Source organism: Felis catus, chromosome C1 (assembly GCF_018350175.1).
Source record: "Felis catus isolate Fca126 chromosome C1, F.catus_Fca126_mat1.0, whole genome shotgun sequence".
NCBI classification, from domain to species: domain Eukaryota; kingdom Metazoa; phylum Chordata; class Mammalia; order Carnivora; family Felidae; genus Felis; species Felis catus.
In genome coordinates this window covers 72,100,075-72,124,949 of record NC_058375.1, presented here as the reverse complement: position 1 = coordinate 72,124,949, position 24,875 = coordinate 72,100,075, and the positions used below count along the sequence as shown (strand labels likewise).

Here is a 24,875-nt window from a genome sequence, read left to right as displayed (position 1 = left end):
CTGACCAGCGGAAGCTGCCTCAGGAAGCTCAGCTCTGCATCCTTACTGGAGCTGCCCTGGTTCTCCTTGCTGCACCTGCCAGATGCCTTCCACAACCTCCCAGGTAGTTAATGATCTCCCCTTGGGCAGAAGAGCCCTTTAATAATTTACCAGAGTAGATAAAGAAAAAAGCATAGTTCTCTACTTGGAGGCCAGTTCAGACAGTATGGATGGGGTTAAGATTGACTTCAAGTTCAATCTCAGCTTTCTTGTGTAGGAACCCTGCCTTATAACCATGTATATAGAATCTTATCAAAACCTTCAATTAGATATTTAAACACCCCAGCCTTACCGTGTGATCGGCACTTTAGGGCTCCTTCAATTCTCAGGGGAATATATATGTGTGTGTGTGTGTGTGTGTGTGTGTGTGTGTGTGTGTGTGTGTATAGACACCGAAATACTCTGGGACAAAATGAGATTTAAACATTTAAGGAACTCTAGAGAAAGAAAAGTTATTTTGCATTTTCTGACTTCTTGGGTTCTTTATTAGAATTTGAAAATCATTTTTTGCAGGGAATTATATATTTCACTGAGTCAAAAGTGCAGACTTTGAGAAACAGCATCATACAGTGGTAAAAAACAAACAAACAAACAAACGGCAACAACAACAACAAAAGAAAACACATGCTTCGGAATTAGAAACCTACCTTGAAATCTTATCTTCAATTAAATGTGAAACCTTGAGGAAGTTATTGAGATTCTCTGAACCTCATTTTCCTTATCTCTAAAATGAAAATAATAATTCTGTCCTTGAGCTGTTTTTCGGGAATCATAAATTTGTAAAGAATAACCTGGCACACAATAGACAATAAATGATGTGTCCTCCTCTTCCTTCTCCTCATTGCCTATATCCAGAAAAAGTCCGAATTTGTAAAGCCATGAAAAAAAAGAACTCCCTCTCAAAAGTGTAACAATAAAACTTAATAAGGATAAATATAATAGACTGTAAGACTACAGATTCACTGGTGGCCCCCAGTGAATCACCTCCTGGTACCTAAGGAGGTGCAGTTCTCTCCCACATTGACTCTGGGTTTGACCATGTGACTTGTTTTGGCCAGTGCGACATTAGTGAGTCTGAAGCACTAGTGGGCTTAATAGGTGCTTGCACATCGGGACCATCCTCTTGGAACATCTCCTCTTAGAAGCCAGCTGTTTGACTGTAAAGAAGCTCAGTCTAAACAACTGAACAATGGGGAAGCCACAAGATGAGAGCCCATCTTGGACGTTTCAGCCCCCACCCAAGCTCCTGGCTCAGTGAGTCACTGCATGAATAACCACCCAGCTGCACCTAGCCAACAGACAAAATTGTGACAAATAATAAGTCCTTGTTGTTTTAAGCCATCAAATTTTGGAAGGGTTACGCAAATGCCAAAGCCTAAATTTACATTAAGGAAAGGCAGTAACACAAGTAGAAGTGGTGGGTTATCCTTACAGAAGGCCATCTGAAGAGACCTTAAGATGTCAGTTAAAAATTATTATATTAATAAGTATTGACATACTGCCTAGAAATTAAATACAAGCTTAGCCTGCTTTCATTAAACCAGTGAATCGGCTGATGGACCATACAGTTATTACAGCCTGGTTACCAGACTCTGCGCTGGTATGTGGGGATACTAAGCAAGTGAAGACCCAATTCTCCTATATCATGTTGTCTCTCGGATTCTGAAATTTGTCTGCACTTGTGCTGGGGGCTGGAAAGGCTAGGGAAGAGCCTATTTAGTAGGGAAAGTGGATTTGTGAATAAAAGTGCGCTTAGATTCCTGAAGGGAGCTGATAGGCTTCCTGGCCTTGGCACTCAGGAGAGATCTAGAGGGCTCTGTGAATCCACCAATATCCCCTTTTTAGAGGGATCTTGACAAACTCAAGTGTATCTGGAAGCAAGCAACTAGAGAATGAAGACCCGAAGACTAGACCACGTGAGGAATAATTGTACCCACTGTAAATGTTTAAGGGAAAAACAAAAAACAAACAAAGGAACAAATAGAAGAAAAGAAAAGAAAGGCTGGGAATGCAGGTAGGGATGGAGCACATAATTGACAGGACCACATTCATTCCGAGGACTGCCAGGAGGACAACCATTAACCGTTACTAAAAGTTATAGGGAGAAGGATTTCACATTAGTATTCAGAAGAACAGCTCACACTTCTGGAGCATGAACTACAGATGGAGGCAGAGCGGATACCACCTCTGTGAGTGAGAAAAGCATGGGTCACTCCTTGCCAAGGATGTGGGGAAAAGGTTCTGGGGGTAGGTGGAGCCAGGAACCGCCAAGTCGCTCCCAAGTGTAGGGTCCCCCAGTTCACCTCTGGAGCTCTGTCATTTTTCGTCTGACTGAATAGTATTAAGTAAAACAGATGGTACATGCCCACCATTAAGGAGGGGGAGAATTGTCCGCCAGCGATGACAGGAGACTGTGCCCAGAGATTAGGAATATGAGAATTCAAGCCTCAGAAACCCATAGCCGCTGCCTCTGATGTCTCTCACCACTTTGAAGGGATTATGAGAACTTGTGTTTTCCGGGGATTATTTATCACACCCTGGGGGGAGACTCAGAGGAGCAGGTCAGGCAAATATGAGCCTGCAGATTTCGCAAGCATGTGACAGTTGAGGATGTACAAGTGAAGAGAACTAAGCAAGTATAAGGAAGCCATCTGGCATTTCTGACTGGGTAGTACAGCCTCGTTCCAGAACCACCACTGAAGAACCTAACTGGCTCTCTCCTGCTTCTCCCACCGTTTAGCCTACAAAACTATAGAGGAGAAGATCTTTTCAAGAATGTGGGTCCGATTTCCCATCAGTGGGTCCTGTGGGTCCTGTGGCACCAACAGCACCAGGACTAGAGGTTCATAGGTCTGTGGGAAACAGGAGATGTGGGCAGTCAAGTTTAGGATTGCCTGGAGGCCTTGCGATTATGGATCCAGTCCAGGGATGTCTTTCACCTTAGTGTCACCGGCTTTGGATGGGAATAAAAGGAGATACTTGCAGAGTGCCCTCTGACCGACAGTTTCTTGGGTTCCCACGGTCTTGCACACCCGTGCCTTTGCACATGCTGTTCTCACTACTCAGCTTGCCCTTTCTCCCTTCCCCTTTTCTTTTTTGTTTTTTTTTTTTAATTTTTTTTCCCTTCCCCTTTTCTACCAAGACCTGACTTCCAGATTGTACTCCACGTAAAACCTTCTCCAACTCTCTGAGGCTGAGGCAGCCTCACACCTGCATTGTTTTTCAGCACAGCTTACTGTAACTAGACCGTGAGGCCAGGGGCTGCGTCTTGTTCATCTCTTTGTTCCCCGAAAGAAGTAGCACAGAACCTGGAATGTCTCAGATGCTTAGTACACAGGGGTCGGAGGTATGAAGCCCATTCCTCTCCCTCCGCGCACATGTGGCATGCTCACATGTGCTGTGTTCTGTGCAGGGTTCATGCCTGTGTTATCATTGTGGCCCATGTCTCTAAAGTTGGAATGCAACTCTCTGGTCAGAAGTAACTTCATTCTAAAGTAAACAAAACAAAGGAAAATGTGATTTCCATTTGCTCCATCCACTGCAGCGAAGCCCTGGCCTCTGGGGGAGGGGATTGGTCTAACTGGGACCGCCCGAGCAGACCAGGAACCCTCAAGGGAAAGAGGCCCGTTGTAGCAAAAACGCTTCAAGCTACTGACCCAGCACAAAGACTCTACTGTGGGGAAACTCAATATAAGGGTGTGCCTTGCTCTACGGGAACGCGATACAGAAAAATACAAAGTCATAAAATAGATAAATCTGGGCTGGTTATTGACTTTACAAGAGAGAACTTGCCAGCAGCCTTCTCTAAATAGCCAGCTCCCATAGTCCACTTAAACTGTGATTTTATTTTCAGAAGTTTGATATTACACACCGGTTTTCAGGAGAAACATAAATAGGTCCCCAAGGAGCCTGGCGTCACAGCGTGTCTGGCCAGCAGCTCCTTGACCAGGGCTTAAGGTGATCGGATCTTGAGTAAGTGCTGTAAGTGCTAAAGGCTCCCCCTCCACGTCTGCTCGTTGAGTCTGACTGTTTCCAAAGTTGGGTGTAATAGGAAGAAGCAGACCCAATCTGGACCTTCTTACCTCTATTCAAGTGGGCTGACTGAATGCTGTAAGGGGGACGTAGAATTTGTCTCAGCTAGTCAGTTCATTCATTCATTCATTCATTCATTCATTCATTATCATTATTCATTTGTTATCAAGTTTATTGTGCACTTTCTATGTGCATGACACTGTGCTAGACACAGCAAAGTAGAGAAGGACTATAAGATGTGTTCCTGTTGGGGCATGTGGGTGGCTCCGTCAGTTAAGCGTCTGACTCTGGCTCAGGTCATGATCTTGCAGTTCTTGAGTTTGAGCCCCGCGTCGTGCTCTCTGCTGTCAGCACAGAGCCTACTTCAGATCCTCTCTCCCCTTCTCTCTTTGACCTGCCCCCACTCTCTCTCTCTCTCTCTCTCTCTCTCTCTCAAATAAATAAACATTTAAACAAATCTTGAAGAAAGATGTGTTCCTGCCCACTGAGAACTCACACACTACACTAGAACTAAGTCTAGTTAGACAAGCCCTTGGGTATCACCGATTCTAGAATGTACATATTTTTACGCTTTAACAGCTCTGTAATCAAGATACATTTGACTGCAAGCATGCAACTATGACATAGCTGGCCATAATTGGCTGGGTTTTTCTTAAAGGTATGTAAAATGATGTTGTGTCTTGCAGTCATCCATGTCTTAGATGATATAGGGTACGTGAAAGTGCTAAGTAATGGTTTAATACCACAGGACTCCAAGTGGAGTTTGATAGTTGAAGAATAAAATTGGGCCCCTGTGTGAGTATACCTCGTGGATTTCCCTTTGCAGAGAATGTATATCATAAGTTTAAAACAATGCCCCTTTTCCATGGTTCTCCAGGGAAGCTGGGCTGGAGTGGCCTTGCCCTCCCTCCATTCTGGGAGTGAGGCGTGTGTAGCAGCCTAGCCCCGATTCCCTTGCATGCAGGTCACAGGAAAACCAGAGGAGCCAAGTAGCAGGGACAGGTGTCGGTAGCAGCCCTTGAGGAATGAGGACACTCTTCTTGATCCCGTGATTCGTAGACGCAAGTCCTTAGTGAACTGTACCCTCCGGGACCCAGCGCTACACCTGACCTATAACAAACAGGAATTATAAACCACAAGGCTGTGTGTGCGTGTGTGCAACAGACAGATATAAGTGTGTGTGCAGATATAGGTCAATGAATGAATTTCTGTTACTGAGGCCAAAAATGCAATACAAAAACACTTCAGTGTGACTGCTAATCTTGATTTTTTGGCCCAAATTCAGAACAGTTTCTTACAGTCTATCTAATGTTACAGGGGATTTCTTCCCTTTCTTTTTTTGGCGTCACCATTCCTCACCCAAAAAAAAAAAAAAAAGCAGTGGCTCCTGTTGCTGGCCCTGTACACTTGCCATGTTCCATTTATTTCAATAGCTGTGTTCCCACAACATGCCAAGAGACCTAGTTTCTTCTGAGATTGTAGAGAATGTACAGCTTCTAGGCAGATGACGGGGAAGAAGACTGCATGGGGGGGGGGGTGGAGAGAGGGGCTGGTGGGTTCAAGAAGTCCCTTGGTGCATATGCAAATACCCAGCATGCTTTAGACCAAATGCATCGACATAATAAAAAAATCCAAATCCTCTAATTCATTGATGCAGCACAGAAAGACCATGAATTACTTATTCACACTTGCCTATACAGAATGTGAGGACTCCTGGCTGGTTAGTTAATGCCTTTTCTCGACATTCACTTTGATTGTGAGTGCAATTATGACAGTTCTTTCGTGTCTGGAGGAATAGATGAGGTTATGGAGCCAGCATGGAGCTGTCCCTGTGGCCTTTTGCTTGCATGTCACATTACCACAGCCTTTAAAATCCTGGACAAGAAGACTGTGCGCAGCTAGTGGTAAGGACGAGCATTATTCTAGGAGGAACCGGAAGCCATTAAGGGACTGGCCTCCTACCGGAATCTGACCTGTGGCACAAACACAAGAGCATCAGATGGCAGTAACCAAGTTTTCCAGGTCGCTTCTCTCTGGGCTTTTTGCCTTTGCCACCGGGTCCAAGTAGTCACTGGGGCTGCCTTGGGTGACCCACTGGTGGGTCAGGCCCAGGCTAGGTCCTGTCAGCCTGAGGTTATCCTGTCATATGGAGGCTGTTGTGTGGGGGAAGCAGACCGCTTTTGTCTCCTGGGCGTATGGTGCACTTCACCATTTCCAGCTCATATCTGGTGATGTCAGTGCTACCTCACCCTGTGCAGGCTGGCAGCTCTTATTACTGTGCGGGTGGGGGATTTCCAAAGGTAACACCCATGGAAGGGACAGGCATGTCCCCATTACCAGGACAGGTCTCCTGTAGGTCCCTCCTGAGGGCTGCTTTTCCTCTTCTCAGCCACAAGTGCAAAAGTGAAGATGCAAAGTGGCTTTTAGTGCTCAGGTCTTGTCTGAGGCTGTGCATTTGCTGACTCTGATAGTATTCGTAGGCTTTGAATACTTTGGTATTTTTCAACTTGGGACATAATTCCAAACAGACTCCTATTCATCCTTTAAAACTCTGTTCAGATACTGTGTCCTCTGTGAAGCTTTTTCTGACTACCATCTGAACTCTCATATTCCTAAGTTTCTGGCACAGTTACAGTGCACTAGAATTACTTGTATATATTACTATCTCTGCTAGATGTGCTACCCTTGAGACCAGGGACCGTGTGTCATTATTTCCTTTTTGTTACCCATGTCTAGCTGAGCCATAGCCAATCAAGTGCATGTTTTTGTTTTTCTTTTTAATTTTTTTTTAACGTTTATTTATTCTTGAGACAGAGAGAGACAGAGCATGAACAGGGGAGGGTCAGAGAGAGAGGGAGACACAGAATTCGAAACAGGCTCCAGGCTCTGAGCTGTCAGCACAAAGCCCGACACGGGGCTCGAACCTGCGGACCACGAGATCATGACCTGAGCCGAAGTCAGTGGCTTAACCGACTGAGCCACCTAGGCGCCCCAGTGAATGTTAATAACTGAGTTATATTCCTGCCAAATATTTGTTTGTTGGTTTATTCATTCACATCTAAAAGTACTTTCTTCTCCTTTGGAAATGGTTATTGCTACATTATTTATAAAACTTACAGACATCAAAAAGGGCCAAGTATAAAATCATCAGTTAGGATGCTTTTAGCTGTAAGTAACATTTGGCTTAACAGAACCAGCTTAAACAGTAGGAGGTTTATCATCACACCAAGCAAGAGGTCTGCATTTCAGGTGAGCCCAGCTCTGGGTGATTCAGCAGCTTAGTGATCTCTTTAGAGACTCAGGGGCTTTTCACCTTTCTGCTTTGTCATCTTCAGTGTGTCAGTGATGCCTCCTCCCTGGGCTGGAGACAAGTTATGCCCAGGAAAGACGAAAGGCATTTCCTCTCCCAGTCTCTTTTTATTATCAAAGGCCCTTTTCTCAGAACCTTTCCCTACCCCCACAGGATTTCTCCTTAAGGATCACCAATTAGGACCTATCACTGATAAGGGAATGAGACTCAAGTTGGCTGAAGCCAGTTCTGATGCAATCCCTCAGGTTAGAATGGCAACAGGGGATTTCCTTTCCTGGTCAAATGAGAGAGAGAAAACTTGAAAATGAATTATGGCACACCAGGGGCTCCTGAGTGGCTCAGTCGGTTAAGCATCTGACTCTTTTTTTTTAAATTTTTTTACATTTATTTATTTTTGAGAGACAGCACTGGCAGGGGAGAGGCAGAGAGAGAGGGAGACACAGAATCCAAAGCAGGCTCCAGGCTCTGAGCTGTCAGCACAGAGCCAGACACGGGGCTTGAACCTAAACCATGAGATCATGACCTGAGCCGAAGTCGGTTGCGCAACCTACAGAGACAACCAGGCGCCCCCTAGCATCTGACTCTTGATTTCCACTCAGGTAATGATCTCACGGTTCTTGGGATCCAGCCCTGTGTCCGGCTCCACACTGTCAGCGTGGAGCCTGCTTGGGATTCTCTCTCTCCCTTTCTCTGCCCCTCCCTGCTTATGCTCGCTCGCTCTCTCTTTCTCTCTCTCTCAAAATAAATAAACTTAAATAAATAAATGAATAAATAGATTGTGGCATATCAATAATACAAGGAAAATCTATAAAGCAATTATAGCGATTTTGGGAGGACTGCATATATCAACATTAATTGACTTTCAAGGTATAGTAAATGTAAAGCTCTATATATAGTCTAATCTTTTTTCTTCATAATAATAATATTAATAAATGCAAGTTAGTCACTCCCCCAAATCTGTGAATAATACACATCATGCACTTAAAAGTATGTGTGTATGCATGTGCGTGGGTGCACGTGCATGTGTGTAAAGGGGAATGTTTCCTAGGGACCTTCGTTTTTGACAGTCTGTATTTCTTACAGTGTTCTTGCATCAGTATGCCTTCCTTTTGTTAAGAAAAAAACCCCAGACATTAAAGAGAACACTGTAAATAGCTAAGTATCATTCTGAATGCAAGAAGTCAATTAAAGACATAAGCTCCTTTCCAAGAACAAACTAATTTGGAATATAGGAAGGACCTCTCTCAAGTTTTGCTCATGAGCCCAGAATTTAAACTCTCTCCATGAATGAGCAACGTTTTTTTTGTTTTTTGTTTTTTGTTTTTTTTTAGCTAGGAAATCTCCTTAACAGAAGATCCAAATTTTTACATGCTGAATCATTCTCTGTTTGCCGGAGAAGGGCGTCATCCTTGCAGCGGGATGCTGACGATCCTGACTCGCCTATAGAAAATCCATTGGCCCAAGTCTTCCCAGGAGCCACGTTGACACCAAAGAACCAGCCCCAACTTCCCTGTAACCCAAGTGCTTTCCTGTGTCCAAATGCCCCTGTCAGAGATAAGCCTGAAGAATAAATCCTCTGAGGTCCACCTTCCACTCTGCTACTGGCTAGCAAACTATAACTACTTAGACGTAAGTTCTCAGTCTCTCTGGAGTTTATTGAATGTCTCTGAAGAATGAGTTTTATGTGACAGCACTTGAAGGAAGGACTTCGAGTCATTAAAAAAAAAAAAAATTCTAGAGCAAAATCCTGGCTATGGGTTGTGATTCCCCTTGGAAGGCTCTTTGGTCACTACAAAAATGGCTGGTTAAATTCAGCAGAGGTTCGGGATGCAGGGTATATCTCTGATCAACTCATCCGGTGTCAGTGGGAAAATGTGACATGATATTTTATGTGGAATGGGTATACTTCTACTCAAAAATACACAGACCGTTACCGTAGAAGGAAGCTGGGAAGTGACGGCATGTTTATAGCCCCATGGCAATCTGAAATGAATGACGTGGCCTCTCTTTTTCCTGTGCTTATAACACGGTTCCCGTGCTAAACATTACTTTTCCAAGCACTTCCAAGGAGTGTTCTGGGTTGTGCCAGTAAAGAAAGAACCTGTGTTTTTTAAAGATCGTCCCTTCCCCGCCCTTCACCTCCCCCAACCGCACACGGACACATACGTGTCTCTTCTCCTCAGTCTGTGCTGGTGAACAGCAGAGCACACGCTCCGAGGAAGCTGTAACACTGCTCTCACCATGCAGAAGCTGCCATGTAGAGAATGTAGTCCACTGCTGCAGATCTACGAATTTTTCAAAAGAAGCCAGAAGTTTGGACCTCTTAAAAAAAACTTCTCAGCTTTCAAATATTGGCGACAAAGCTCAGTTTTTATAAACCCTGTGCCAGTTGAACAAAACGTTGTCTATTGGCCCAATCCCGCCCAAGCCACCAGCTTGGGAATTCTGCCCTGGGGCGATTTAGAACAAACTTGCTTTCTCTTCTCCGCGAAGATCTGGAGATGTTAGAGCACAGTTCTCATACTCCTTCCAATTTATTCTTAGTTGGTACTCATTCATTGACCAAAACCCTTCAAGGAGCTTAAAATCTCATGGGAGCAGTTAAAGAACGAGTCACAATATAGTGGTGTCAGTGCTACAGTGAGGATTTGCATGAAGGGCCGGAAGAAGGAGTGCTCTTTGTCTCTCTCGGGGTGTGTGCAAGTGATGGATTGTGTCCTGCTCTATCCAGACAGATTTACAGAAAGCTTTTCTCTAGAAGTCTTATCAGGCTCTCTCTCCACTCCCCCACCCTGTAGCCATCTTGACTAAAGTAGATCCTGCCAGTTCCGGAAGGACCTTGCGGTCAGTGTACCAGGAGCGTTTCTGAGAAGCCCACAAATCTGATTGATGTCAAATAAATGCTGGAGCCCTTCCCCACTCATGCATAAGCACAACGACAGGCCTGGGAACGTCTTGGGTATAACTAGCAAAGCTTTTACCTTTTCTGACTCTGCTCAAATTCATTCCATTTTATTTATTTATTTTTGAGAAAGAGACAGAGTACGAGTGGGGGAGGAACAGAGAGAGAGGGAGACACAGAATCTGAAGCAGGCTCCACGCTCCGAACTGTCAGCACAGAGCCTGACGCGGGGCTCGAACTCACGAACTGTGAAATCATGACCTGAGCTGAAGTCGGCTGCTTAACCAACTGAGCCACCTAGGCGCCCCATTCATTCCATTTTAGAGAGTGGACATGAGCTTCTTGCCCCCAAAAGGTTCTACTACACAGGTACTATGATGGCTAATTTTCTGTGTCATCTTGGCTAGGCTATGATGCCCATTTGTTTGGTCAAACACCAGTCTCAATGTTGCTGTAATGGTATTTGAAAGATGTGATTGACTTTGAATAAAGCAGATTACCCTTCATTATGTGGGTGGGCCTCATCTAATGAGTTGAAAGCCTTAAGACAAAACACTGAGGTTTCCCAAAGAAGAAGGAATCTGGCCTCAAGACTGCACAATAGAAACCCTGCCTTGTTTCCAGCCTGCCTGGCCTGACCTATGGATTTAACTTTTACCTGACTTTCCAGCCTGCTGGCTTCCCCTAAGGATTTTGGACTTGTCAGCCCCCATAATCGCATGAGCCAATTTCTTAAAATAAATCTCTCTTTCTCTTGATGTGTGTGTGTGTGCGTGCACACACATATACATGTATCCTATTGGTTCTGTTTCTCTGGAGAACATTAATATGGATAACCTCTTCATGATACTTCTGAATCCAAAGTAAGAATATAAGCTGTTTCAAACACTAATGATCTGTAAGACTCTGGACCCAGGTAGTGTGGGTGTCTTTGACTTCTCTTAATGGCTGAGATGAGAAAGATATCACTGGTTATTTCAGAAATTTCCAACTCAAGCACCAAGGCCTTTGAATAGTTTCTGACCTATGTATCTTTGAAAAAACTGAGATGACCACTCCTCCAAGAAACCTCTCTCATCCCAGCTTCAGAGAGTTGGTAGCTTTCCCCTCAACCATCCTCTGTGCCCTATTCTACTTCTTATAATGTATTTTGTGCTATGTGGTATAGACTACTAGTTCTCCCCTCTGTAGTAATAGGATCTCTGATTTTTAGCTGGGGACGTGGCAACCCAGGATAGGAACTACACTTCCTAGCCTTCCTTGCAGCTAGGTGAGGTGAATTGGGGAACAGAGGCCACACATGGTGAACAAGATAGCAGAAGCTTTGGTCCTCGAAAACTTAGGGCATCACATCAGCCCTGTACAGCCTACCTGGATTTTTCACATGACAGAGGAATAAACCTTTGTGTTATTTAAGCCATTTTTTATTTAGCTTTTTATTTGCAGCTGAACCTAACCTTAACTCATCTTTGCTTACATGTATGTCCCCAAAGTGAAGAAACCAGGCTTCTTCATCAACTAGTCCATAGCACTGTACGTGGAATATAGTGGTGCCAGGCAGGTGTCTATTGACTGGATGTATGGATAGAAGGACGGATGAATGAGGAACAACCCAGGGGAAAGCCCAAGGGGAGGTAGGAAGAAGACATTGTGCTAAGGGAGGGGTGCCTTCTACATAATACAGTTTTAAGACAGCATGAATCTAAATTAATGAACATCTGCTTTATGCCAGGCACAGTATCAAGTGATGCTTTTGTAGTGGTGAAAAAGCCAAAAATCTCTCATCTCATAGAGGCTATTCTGGAAGGGGGAGACATAGTAAATAAATAATATCTGGTAGGCCTAAGGGCCGTGGTGAAAATAAAACTGCTTGATGTAATGAACTACTTTAGACTGGGTGGCAAGGGAAGGTCACTGAGAAGGTAACATTTATGCTGAGACCTGCATGACAAAAAGAAGTGTAGATTAAGGGACATTGAGGCAAGAGGGGCATTTGAGACAGAGGAACAGCTAGTGCAGAGGCCCTGAAGAGGCACTGATGTGGCTTAGTTCAAAGAGGAAAAGGCAAGTGGGATTGTGGCAAGGGCGAGTGGGAAGAAATAGGGAGGGTCTAGGGCCTGTGTACTTAGTAAGGAGGGAGTTGAGTGTTATTCCAAGAGTAATGGGCAGCCATAGAGCTTTTAAGCCAAGGGTTGACGTGTTCTGATTCACATTTTTGAAGAATCACTCTGGTTCCCATAAGGAAAATGAATCTTTGCAGGAAACCAATGATGTTTGGGTTATGTATGCTAGCCAACAAACAACACCCAAAACTTAGGGCCTTAAAATAACCGGTTAGTCTGCTCACTATTTTATGGGTCAGGAAATCTGGGAAGGACTCAAATGGCTATTTTATCTCTGATTCACAAGACATCAGCAACTGGAGCTGGACGATCTACTTCCAAGGTGGTTTCTTCGTGCACATGAAGATTCTCCCTGACCTTTCTCTTTCTCCTCATGTCTTCTTATCCTCTAGGGCCTGTCAGTGTGGTATGGGCTTCTCAACAGCCTGCTGGTCTCAGGGTCATTGTGCTTCTTACATGGAAGCTCATTTCTAAGAGAAACGAAGTAAGAGCTTCTAGTCATCGCCACAGTTGGAACTAGCACCACAGTACATTGCTTCCTGGATATTCATTGGTTAAAGCAAAGAGCCCAACCAGATCCAAGAGGGTAGAATAAACCCCATCCATGCAGTAAGGTCACATTGCAGAAGCGACAAAGATTAATTATGTGGGGTGGAAGATATTACTGCAGCCACCTTTAGGGAATACAGTATGTCACAAGTGAAGCCACTTAAGTAATTCGGGGAAGAGATGATGATGGCTTAGCTTTGGATGTTTGCACTGGGCATGTGAAAGGGGTGGATTCCGAATATGTGAGCAGAATATCTGAGCGTCATAAAGCACTAACAAATGCGTCTGGGTACTTGCTTAATTGAATTGCACTTTATAAGATTAGGTGGATAAGCGTTGCCCACCACCAATAAAGCTAAGTTACAAATAAATTCGTTCTATCCATAGGACACATACATCATTGTCATGCTTCACAATGCGCCTTGTTTTGAAGAATGAGTTATTTAGGGCAGGGATTTAATGAGGCCCAGATATCGGGCTATGCAGGAAGATGAAAGCATGGACCTATAGGCTGAGATCCAGGGATTGCCACATCCTATAACCATGAGTACTTCAGAGACGAAGAAGGGTCAAATAACATTACGGTTTTCAAAGGCTTCCTGGAGATGAGTGCATTGTGCATTTGCCTACAGAAAGACCCAAGTAGCTTTCACTTCATACATTCAGTTGCTTGAGGAGATGAAGTTTTTAAGGTACGGAAGTCAGTGCACCAAAGAGAGCATATGAAAAAGAATATTTATGGTGGAAAAAAAACAGCTGGAAGCTATGGTTCCATTTTAAAACAGGAGAGATCCATCCAGACACTTGCCCAGAATCACCTAATTAATGGCAGAGCTGGTGCTAAAAGACTCCCAGTTCCAGTCTGGGATTCTTGCCCCTGCATCACCTGCCACCCTGCTCAGAACACAGCTTTGTTGTGTCCTGTGGTCCTACTGGACCCTTGCTGTGGCTCCACTGACTTACAAATAGGATCCAGAGGGCAGGAGAAAAGACAGTGTACGAAGCAAATCTAGTCTCTCTACTGGAAAAATAACTCTAAAATATACTTTGCTAATTTTGACTCTGTGGCATCTCTTTGTGGAGTGGATAACACATGTGTTTAAGTGAAAATCATCACAGTGAGACCACTTACGGTGCTAAATGTCCCATAGACTATTTCTTAAAATTCACTGAATTCCTGAGATTCTGAGGTCACCCTATGACTCTCAGTTCTTACATCTCTATTAAAAAAGAAAAAGAAAAAAAAAAAACAGCTCAAGACCACCAGGGTCTTTTGGATTGGAAAGTAAGAAGAACACAAATCTTTACTGTATGTGGAGGGGAGCATGTATATTATGATGCATGTTTATATATGTAACTTCTATTTCATATGTGCAAATGCCTGGTGTTGGATTTTGTTTTCTCAGTACTTGAAGTAGGCAGAGCTCCACACTGCACGTAGATAAAGGTTCCATGTTCTAATTTGCATAATTTTATTCTCACCTACTTTGAATTTCTTTACTTTTTTTATAGCCAAATAAAATGGACATAATTTGTACCTATTTGTCTTCACTAATTGAGCACTAATTACCACTTTATGCATCACTCTTATTGTATTTACTACAATAAGGTTAAGGACCCAGAGATCCAGTATTTTCCCATGTCTGGTTTTGTTTCACGTTTGAGCTTATTTGTATACCTATTACATCCTTACGCTCTTAAAGGATCTATAAAATATTGCTCCTTGATCTCTATGTACGAAGCAATTTGCTGGGCTTTAGTGTTGGAGGAAAAGACCTCAGGATTGGTGCCTGGGAATGTGAAAATCTTTCCCGTGAATTTGGATGTCTGCTCAACAAGATTGCACCACAAAAACCTCACACTTTTATTGTTTCGCGTGTTACATTGCACTGTTAAGTTTAACTGCATCGGAGAAGGCACAGGTGGTGTTTAAGTTCCCAAATACCTTAAAATTTCAATGCCACGGGCAAGAAACAGACAACTGGGTAGGCACAAGTTGTGATATTTCAGGCAAGACATTGCCAAAATCAGACGAGCCTTTGCCCATACATTTTACCGTCACATTTCTATGAACCTTTATGCATTTCAGTAAGGCTTTTAAATAGATTCTTAGGCAGTGCTTTCCTGTAGGTCTTCATTAAGGCATTGATATTAAACTGTTTTGAAAAATCGCTTTTTACAGGATCCCAAGAGCTGTCCCCCTTCTCTTTTAAAGCACTTTCTCGATACCTAAAAATTCAAGTACTTTCTTAACCAAGTGCAGACTGAAATATTTCACTATGGATTTGAACAGAAGCCAAGAGCGTCGATGAAAGGAAAACTTCTCTATAAAAGGTTTATTGTCAGTGCTTTCTAAAGAGGTAGATTCTTCTGAAACAGGCTACCAGCATTTTCACAAACATTGACGCAGCCTTCTCAACCTCTCCTAGACCTAAGATTGAGGTCCTTTTCTTTTAGGAATGCTCTGCATCTAGCCTTTGACCTTCTGGATAGCCAACTCTATCTAACTGCTCCCTCCTCCAGCAGCATAACGTATATTATAAAAAGGAAAGGGGGGATGGGGTAGCTCGGTCCTCACGCTATTGGAAAAGTACTTGAAATTCCTTGCATTCCTTTGCATTTAACAGCATGTTTACCTAATCACTGGCTTATTAGGATTAACACAAGTCATTGCTTCAAGCTCATTCAGTGAAAACAAACTGACTCCTATAGACTCCAAGACTTTTTTTCTGCTCCCGACTAAGGGTGGATCGATCTTTCGGTAGTTCTCCTATGCTTTCAGAACAATATTGGGAAAATATAAAGTTATAAACAAGTGACCTTCTATAACACATTATCCAACCAGACTTAATCTTGCCCGTGAATTTAGATATGGGCAGCCTGGGTTATTGACTGTTTCATTCAAGTTCCTCTCTTCTTCCAAGGTGACAAGCATAATAACCTAGTAATTAAAATGATAAATGACCCTACTATACCCACCTTACAATGATGGAGTGATGGAGACCCTTAGGCTTTGAATTCTTATGAAAATAAAGCATTATTATTTTTTTTTAATTTTTTCAATGTTTATTTTTGAGAGAAAGTATGAGCGGGAGAGGGACAGAGAGACAGAGAAGGATACACAGAATCAGAAGCAGGCTCCAGGCTCTGAGCTACCAGCACAGAGCCCAACGCGGGGCTCAAACCCAGGAACCATGAGATCATGACCTGAGCCCAAGCCCGATGCTTATCCAGCTGAGCCACCCAGGCGCCCCATAAAGCATTACTATTTAAATCACAAATTTAGCTTCAGATTCCTTGTGCTTCCTAGGATGCCTAGTGTTCAACATGTTTTAAAAACAGATTACTTTACATGCAGAGATTTTTCTCAACTGAAGATAAAAGCAGTCATTGTCTTACTTTTGTAGGTTAGTTCCCTGCTCTTATCCCAAGCTCCTAGAACAGTTCCTGGCACAAAGTAGGCACTCAAGTAGTCCTGGTTGAATAATTGAAAGAATGCATAATACGCTAAGCTTTTGCCAATGACTTTGGATAGTCTCTGAAAATATCGAATGCCACACACTCAGATATTAGGTAAATATTTCTTTATTAAATGATTAATTCCATAAATAAATTCTTTTCACTGAATATAAAATTAAAATCATTTACAAATTATTCCAGTATTACATTTCCCTTCCCTCCCCAAAAGCTACATTTCGATAAATAAAAACATTCAGTCTTAAAACACCTGATTTCTGTTTGCAGTTTAGAGTGCAGATAGCTGCCTCTCACGGTCACTCACAGAGTGTCCCCTTCAGGAAGGGATGGCACCCCCTCCCATTTACTTCTTTCAAAAGATGAAGGCTTTAACTGATCAACTAATCTTTTTTTTTTTTTTAACAATTGTAGAACCAAAAGGAAAAAAAGCCTAGAGAGAAATATGCTTACCAAATAATTTACAAACAGAAAACAGAACGTCATCAACAGCACAAGCTCCAAAATGAAGCAGTAACGTGGGCTCCAATATTATGAAGCAAAGTATTCTCCCATCGTGGCTGCGTTAGTGTCCGTCCATCTGCACCAGCACACCTGGCAGTTTCAAAATACCTTAATACTACTCAAGAATGAGCAATGCATCCCTTCTACAATGAGTCCCTCACCCCCACCGCCCCCACCCATATCTCTGTGATTCTGGCACTCTTCTCCCCCCTCGTTTGTTCACCCTCGCGCTGGAAACCCAGGTGGCATTTAGTCCCTAAATTTGTGAATGTCATTGAACAGCCTGTAGAAGGGAAACACCGCCTCGTTGGCATGCGGGCAGTTGTAGTTGCACTTGCAGGACTGGATCATCATGACGTTCTTGGAAAACGTCTCCCCATCTTCGCAACGGAAGCGCATCTTCACAGTCCTGGTCTGCTGGGGCGTGCAGCAGCGGCCGTCCACGCACGAGCCGCAATACTTGGGCCGGTATTTCTTCACACTCGAACATCCAGCATAAGTAAACTTGACTGGTTCGGGGGATTTCTTGGTCTTGCTGCATTTCTTGCCCTTCTGTAAGAAAGAGGAAAGAAGGAGAGTTAGGAACAGTGTTTCTCTGTCTCGGAAGAGAGGTTCACATCTCGCCCAGCTTCCAGGCAACAGTCTCCAACAAGCACCACCGGAACTTACTTTCAGGCTGCTGTACATCTGCTGTCCACAAGGCCGCACTTCACAAATCCGGGTTTCCTTCACCAGGCGGCATTCAAGGTTGTCATTGGTAACTCGTGTGGAGATACCAGTTCCACAGGTCTTGGAGCACTGGGACCATGAAGTTGTTTGAACGATACATTTCTGGCCATGTAAAGAAGGGTTGTATAGGATTCGAGGTTCCATTCCAAACGCTAGAGACAAACAAGAGGGAAAATTTCTCAGAGGCATAATGACACCAACAGACTCAAGGAGTCGTTTCTACAAAGCTTCAAACTAGGAATGTATTTCAGTACAAGGTCTTTCAGGCTCAGTCTCAACTTACCTGGGAGCCGCTTCAGGGAGCCGCCTTTTCCAACCGCAATTAATTCATTGTTCCTGGTTAACTCCACCTCCGAGGCATCAAATGCCAGCCCCTTGCCCAGGAGGCCATCCCGGTCGTCCGCGGGGTCCTTGGCACCATCCTCGTCACAGACCCACTCCTCACAGCACTGCCCGGTAACTTTGACTAGCCGGGGGTTGGGACAGCCCAAGTTGGGGAGAGAGAGTTCTTGGGGACACAGAGGAATGCAGCCCACAGCGCCGTCGATACATGTGCACTGATGTTTACAGTTGGGCTGGAAACTTTCCCCATTCTGGTAGATTCTGGAGTTATATTCACAGGGTCTGCCCTCTGATTGAGCTGCAAAGAGCACCGAAAGAGAAAGGGAAAAGAGGATAAAGTTAAGATTCCCAACCACGGCCTGAAACTCATACATATTTTCTGCTGTTAAATTCAATTTATGGTAAAGTTCCCTACAATTCCTCGGGGACTCCAGACCAGAACAATAAGTTAGTCAGGAATCACTTTTCCGTATGCGCTTTTCGTTGGGCCCAGACACACTGAATTGCATTCCAGACTGCTGAAATCATGTGCCTTTCTGCCAAGCTACCAACAACAAAGCATCACCATACATGGTCTCAAAATTACTAAACTTCTGGACTACGGGGACTATTATTTTTTTAAAGGGGCCAAACCACAAGCATCTTACCTCTGCAGATCCCCTTCGGAGCGGTGGAACTGGCGCCGAAATTGCATTCCAGCCCCTTGGTGTGGTCGCAGGGCTGCATTTTGCTGCAGTCCTCGTTGAGCTGCTTGGCGCAGACCTTACAGCAGCCGCAGCCGTCCCGGACCAGCCCGACTCCCGGGGCGCACTTGGGCGCCTCCTGGGGGCAGTGGCAGGCGGCAGGGCAGGTGGAGAGCGCCTGGAGGGGGGTGGGGGGACAAGGCACGCGTGAGACTCGGCGCGGTTAGCAGACGAGCCCAGAGAAGGGAGGGTTCCTCCGACCCTGTCCGCAGGGGGTCTCTGATCCCGTCCAACCCGGCCACCCTTGGCGGCTGCGGCTGCCAGCAGGCCCCCCGACGCGTCTCCAGGGGGGTTTGAAGAAAGAGCTAACCCGAAACGCCCCCGAACTTTTTAGTTTAGTTTTCTCTGCGGGCAGCAATCTGGGGAAAGGGGAAGGGCCTGGAAGAGCGGATGGGGAAGCGGAGGCAAAAGAACTCACCAGCCTGGCCAAGTGGAGAAGGGTGACGGCGAAGGCGAGCGTCCTGGCGGTGCGGGAGCTCATTGTGGCGCGCAGGAGTCCGGACGAGCGCGGAAGCAAAGACGCCGATACACGGGTGCGCAGCAGTCGAGGTCTGGTGCGTGGATCCGGGAGACGGGACAGGCTCCGGTCCGTGCGGCGGGGTGGCGGGCCCGGTGGCAGGAGGGCGAGGGCTGGGGCGGCGAGCGGGCTGCAAGCGTCCTTCTCTTGAGGTCCTTCCCGAGGAGGCGCGAAGGGCGCGGGTGCTGCTCGGGGGCGCTCTCGCTCGCGGTCTGCCCAAGCGTCCAGAGCCCGCCTTTTATACGGGCCGGCCGCGGCGCCGCGTGTTGCAGTGACGTCGGCTCTGTCTGCGCGTTCCAGAATTCTCAAACATCTCAGGAATGCTGGTTGGCGCGGGCTGCTGCCAAGCGCCTCCCCTGGCTCCGTTGCACCTTTTTTTTTTTTTTTTTTTTTTTTTGTCCTGGACCCGTCTAGAAAACAATCTACCGTTTTTTCCACTTTAAATAATGACTTCGATTGGGAGGGCTCTTTCTGGCGTGATGGTGGTGATGGTGGTGGAAGGGGCAAGGGGGGGCGAGTTCAAAACTTTGCCTGGACTGGGAGGGTGGGAGGACCTGGGAGGGAGGAACAAAAGTGGTTTTGTTTGGTGATGCCGAGTTGACCGGGCAGCCTTGGAAGCCCTCACCCGGGAAGGCAGCGAGCTGTTTGCTTGTTTACAAAGAAGGTGAGAGTCAAGTTATCTATGGAGAGGCGAACGGGGAGGGGGAGTGTGTCTGTGAGCCAGGAGTCTATTTGTGGATTTCATAGAGGCATGCTCGAATCAAGTCCCAGCTTTGGTATGGTGTTTATTAGACAAGTTAAGTGTATTGCAAATTAATACCCGCAGTGGCATTTATGAATGGGGGGGGGGGGGAATCAGCTTCCCCCACCGTCTGGCAGATTCCCAGGCAGAGGTCTTCCCCCTTCCGCCCCCCCCCTCCCTTTTTTGGTATGTCGTACTTGTTTGTTTTTGGAGGTTCCCACTTTAGTTCCAGCCCACTGCCTGGGTTGGAAGTCCGAGAGGAAACAAACGCAGGGAGTTCTCCGGGAGGCTGACTTCTACTTCCTCACGGATGCGGGAGACAGGGTAAGCCTTCTCAGCCTCCCTCCCCGGTCGGGAGGCGTTGCTAACTAAGCAGCCAGCCAAAAGCAGAGGGGACCACCTTGCAGTAATTTGTCCTGAGATCATCACCTGTATATACTGCAATGCCAAACCAGATTCCAGCACCATTGGGCCCATTGGGTCTAAAGCTAAAAGTTTCGTGGGGTTTTTAACACTTTTCCTTGGGACCACTTAGAAGCCTCCCATTTCAAATGGATTGCAATGCTTTTCTAGCCAAGTACCGAGGAATACGAGATTTTCGGATATACTGTTCTGTAATAAAACTGTTAGCAGAATTTAAGATCCTGTTTTACCTGCAACACATGCCGTAGAAGACCCCCCACACTGTTTGCTTTAACATTATCAGTATCATTAGTGTTACTGATAAATTCTCCCTCAAAGTTTCAAAAACTATATTCTTGTGCAATTTTAATAAAAACACAAAGTAATTATGCCAGTCTTTTATATGTGCTCTAGAACTTTTCGTCCTTTCTAATGTGTTAGGGCTGTTCTTCACAATTTAGCAGTCTTGCTTAAGAAGTCCCTCAGTGCCAACTTTTCTGTGAATTACTCTGATAAGTACAATGAGAAGCTATTGCAATGAAAACATTATCCAATAAAGAGAACTGTGGCAGGAAAGAGTTAAGTTTCATTCATTCAAAAGTGCCCTTTCATAAGTCTAAGAGGCTTTGGCTTGTGGGAGTAGGATCTCTAAGGCTTTGTTGGAGGGTTTGGGGTGCGTGGCTTACTTTTCAGGACTTGTCAGGTGTTATGCAAATAAAGAGGAAAATCTGGGCCCTACTTGGTACTCAAGACAGTCCATCCATTATTACTTAGAAAACGTTTTTTTCCTGCGTTAAAGCTTCATTATCGTTTCCCTCTTAATGAAGTGACTGGGGATGGGGGTGAGTAGGCGCAGTACAGGGTGGGAGGAGGTCGTGGGGAGAGAATGGAGAGGAGTGTTCCTGGCTTCTGTTGTGGAGTCTTTTCTATTTGACTTCATGGTTGTAAGTATTTCCAGATGGTGAATCAGACACCAGACGTAACAATATTTCCATATTTGGGTATAGCAGTAGCCTGCGTTTTTAACATTTTTCTGCCTCTGTTATCCAACCACAAAGCATTCTTGACAGCTTCAAATGTTGTTAAATATAGACTTAACTTCTGTTCCCAGAGCAGGAAATTCTTTGGAATTCCTTGTTTTTCACGCAATCTGTCTATCATGATTTAAAATAAAATTACAATGGATGATCCAACTGGCCAGTGTATATACCTTGCTTACTCCTTTATTGAGGGGGACGGGAGATATGCAAAGAGATTCAGTCTGCCGCACAGCTTTGAAACACAGGCCATTCCAGAGATTCCTTTAAAAATCAGATTAAAGTTTTCTAACAAGGGTGTGTGGGTTTGTGTCTGGGCTTCAGTTGGGGAATCTTGGAGGATGAGTTTGCCCTGGAGGAGAAACTTAGAGAACCTTACCATCAGCCGCCCATTTAAAGCTGCGAGTATGTTGGGGTGGGGGGGTGGGGGGGGGAGCTGGAGCAAACCGGGCCAGGAGGTGGGGGAGAGGGAGAGACTGGAGCAACCTATGTGCACAGCCTTTCCATATACTGTGTCCTGGTGCGCCTGCTAGTAAACGACGGCATCGGACCAGAGGAACAGCAGCTCCTCACGTCCGGCTTCAGGACGGTCCAGAAACCCCAGACGTCCCGTCGCCTTCTCGCCTTCTTCGCTCAGGGCTGCAGATCAGTTCACGTTGACAGATTAGAGGAAAATGTGCAAATGTTTATGGGTAAGTGTCTTCGGATGCTAATTCTGCATGTTTCTTTTGCTCTTTTTCCTCCCTCCCTCCCTGCATGCGCGCCCCATGATGGAATAACGGGCCGCCTTGTTTCCTTGTGCTGCAAGGCACAGAGAAGGAGCTGCTTGTTGGCTTCAGCAGCTCCCAGGTTTGAGCTGAGTGATGGGGACATCTCTCACTCGCTGCTGCCAGGGAATTTTAGGTCACCAAAAGAAGGGCTCACTGTCTGGCGGCAACTGAGAGTAAGAATCACCCTAAAACTGACGACTCCGGTTTCCTAGCCCTAGACCAGTGGTTCTCAAACTTTGGCGTGTCTCAGAATCACCTGGTGGACTGATTAAAAGACTGATTGCTGGGCCCTACCCCAGAATTTCTTATTAGCTACATTCCTAACAAGTACGCAGGTGATGCTGCGGCTGGTGGTCCTGAGAACCACAGCCTTGGACGGTTAGGAGTGCTTCTAATAGCCGAGTGCATGTGCGTGCGTGTGCTCTCGTAGTCAGGTGCTCTCGCCCGCACACCCAGGCTCACAACTTACACCTGTTACAGCCACTTGAATGAACAGGACAATTTGTGGTGACGACGAAAGGCCGGCTTTAAGGTGGCGCCGCCGGGCCATCCCTTCCACCCCGCCGCGTTCCCCCACCCCCACCCTGGGGAGTGATGGCAGGGAGCGCCACAGGTAATCCGGCTGACAGCGGGAACTGGACGGCTGGCGCGCGGGAAGGGCCTCGGCTGCCCCGGGGGACCGCTGCGGAGACCGGGTGCGGGGTCCACGCGGCTGGGGGACCCGGGCTGGGGCGGTCCGCGCACCAGGCCGCTCGCTGCCCGCCGCCCCCTGCCGGCTGCCCGGCCCGCGCGCCCTGAGTCGCCGCGGTGGGCAGGACTCGAGGTTTCCGGCGCGCGCCGCCGCAGGACGTTTCCAGCCCCGGCCCATATTTGGTGAAAGTCTTTCAGGACTCCGTCATCCAGCTCCGGGGGGCGGCGGCGGCACTGGGAGCGGGTCCGGCGACGGCACGGCCGCAGCGCTGCTGCCGAGTGCCTGGGCCTCCGGCCGCGGGGTCTCAGGCGCGGCGGGCGCGGGATCGAGCGCGCGCGGGAGACCGCCGCGGCCCAGGCCCAGCCCCAGCCCGCACCCCGGCGAGGGCCGAGGCCCAGCCCGCGCTGCGTGGGAGGCTGGCGCAGAGGGCGCCGCGGCCGGATTATGTCACTTTTCCCGTCCACCCCACTGTTGACTCTTCCTCCCAGCGGGGCAGCGAGTTGCTGCGTTGTGCCAGACTTAGAGGGTACGCCCAGGCGCGGGGGTGTGGGCTTGTGTGTCAGAGGGTGGCGTTTGCTCAGGCTTCGAGCCCACCCGAGAGCAGAGACGTGGATCGACTCTGGAGAGAAGTCCCAAAGGCCTGGGTCCTATTATCTCTAGAAAGGAGGGTAGCTAGAGCTCGCCTCTCGGTTTCTTTGGGTCTTCCACAGCCCCTTCCTCTCTTCCTCGTCAGTAAATTCCTAGGCGGGGGTGGGGTGGGGGGGTGGGGGGGAGTGGGGGCGGATCCCTGGAGGGGAAGTCCTGGCTCTGCCGTCCACTAGCCTGCAGCCTTCGGCTGTCCATCCTTTCTAGACCTTGTACCCTTCATCAGTATAAATTGGGAAAGGAGACCAGTAGGTGGTAGAACGGGAGCAACCCCTTTCGGAGCTAAATCTCTTGCCATTCTCTCCTAGTAATGACAGAAGCAAACAGTGCCACTCTAAGTCAGGCACCGTTTTGAATGACTCCTGTATGTTGACTCATTTAACTCACCAGTGCCCCATTGAAGCAGATCTTCTTGTTAACACCATTTTCTCTCTAAAGAAATGGAGGCACAGAAGGTAAGTGACTCACCAAGACACTCACCTGGGAGGTAGCAGAATTGGGCCCAGGCGTCTTGGTTCCAACAAGCCTTGTACTTAAACATTGTGCATACTGCCTGTTCCCCATCACTTCCTTCAGGCATTCAGGCCTGTCCCCTTTCCTAGAACTTAACCTTTATTTAACTCTATCACAACTTACCCAGATATTCCAGGATAAATGCATCGGATAGAAAAATAGTTGATAAATTAACTGAAGCTATGGTAACCTCTGAGGAGGAGAGGGGAAGGGGTGTTGCATTTTAATGAGAGAAGCCTTAATGCACATACGTTCATGTAGTACGCTTTTAAGCACCTTGGCAGGCTGGTGGGAAAGACATCTAGGACCTTTGGGGTTCTTCTGATATCTCACAAGCCACATTGATCAAGGAGTCTCAACGTCTGGAACAAGGCTTTCGCTAGTAGAAATTGCATTTGTCACAGAGATAAAGTTTTCAAGGTCACTTACTTGATTGTTCATCAGTCTGAGTGTTCCTTATGGGCTGAATATGCTATGAACTTGTTTTTTGCATTATACATCATGAGTATATTTATCTGTATATCTGAGGACAAATTGTTTATTCCCATTGAACCCTGGATTTATTCAGAGCTCATGATGTGTCATGGCACTGTGGTAGGAATTAGTGACATCAAAAAGAACACTTTAACATTGATGTTCCCCTGGAGGATTCTGCAGTCTGTTGCTGAAGTAGGTACAAAGTACTGTGTGGACACGTCTCTGCATGGGGAGTGAGGGTGGAAATACTTGGAGTCTGAAAGGATGAGCAAGACTCTGAAGGACATTTGAGACAGAGGGAACAGGGTCTTGGCCGTGCATGACGATGGTGCAC

General features: G+C 46.3%; 3 protein-coding genes across 3 annotated transcripts in view; 2 read left to right on the top strand and 1 right to left on the bottom strand.

Moving 5' to 3' along the window:
- Positions 1 to 16,865, top strand: part of ZNHIT6 (zinc finger HIT-type containing 6) — a 112,907-nt gene extending 96,042 nt beyond the window's left edge. Inside the window, exon 10 of the mRNA XM_011284895.4 lies at positions 8,713 to 16,865. Within this exon, the coding sequence (XP_011283197.2) occupies positions 8,713 to 8,729 (17 nt within the window). The 3' untranslated portion in view covers positions 8,730 to 16,865. The remainder of the gene's footprint in view (positions 1 to 8,712) is intronic.
- Positions 16,525 to 19,495, bottom strand: CCN1 (cellular communication network factor 1). Its single transcript, XM_003990273.5, has 5 exons — positions 19,166 to 19,495; positions 18,652 to 18,865; positions 17,946 to 18,302; positions 17,603 to 17,814; positions 16,525 to 17,485 (listed from the first exon to the last, which is right to left on the bottom strand). Exons 1-5 carry the CDS (start codon positions 19,226 to 19,228, stop codon positions 17,183 to 17,185), a joined length of 1,149 nt encoding a protein of 382 aa, XP_003990322.2. The 5' UTR covers positions 19,229 to 19,495; the 3' UTR covers positions 16,525 to 17,182.
- Positions 19,496 to 21,786: 2,291 nt separating this feature from the next.
- LOC111561763 overlaps positions 21,787 to 24,875 on the top strand; it is an 84,439-nt gene continuing 81,350 nt past the window's right edge. Inside the window, exons 1-4 of the mRNA XM_045033603.1 lie at positions 21,787 to 21,850; positions 21,979 to 22,137; positions 23,015 to 23,432; positions 23,860 to 24,006. Coding sequence (XP_044889538.1) covers positions 21,787 to 21,850; positions 21,979 to 22,137; positions 23,015 to 23,432; positions 23,860 to 24,006 — 788 coding nt within the window. The remainder of the gene's footprint in view (positions 21,851 to 21,978; positions 22,138 to 23,014; positions 23,433 to 23,859; positions 24,007 to 24,875) is intronic.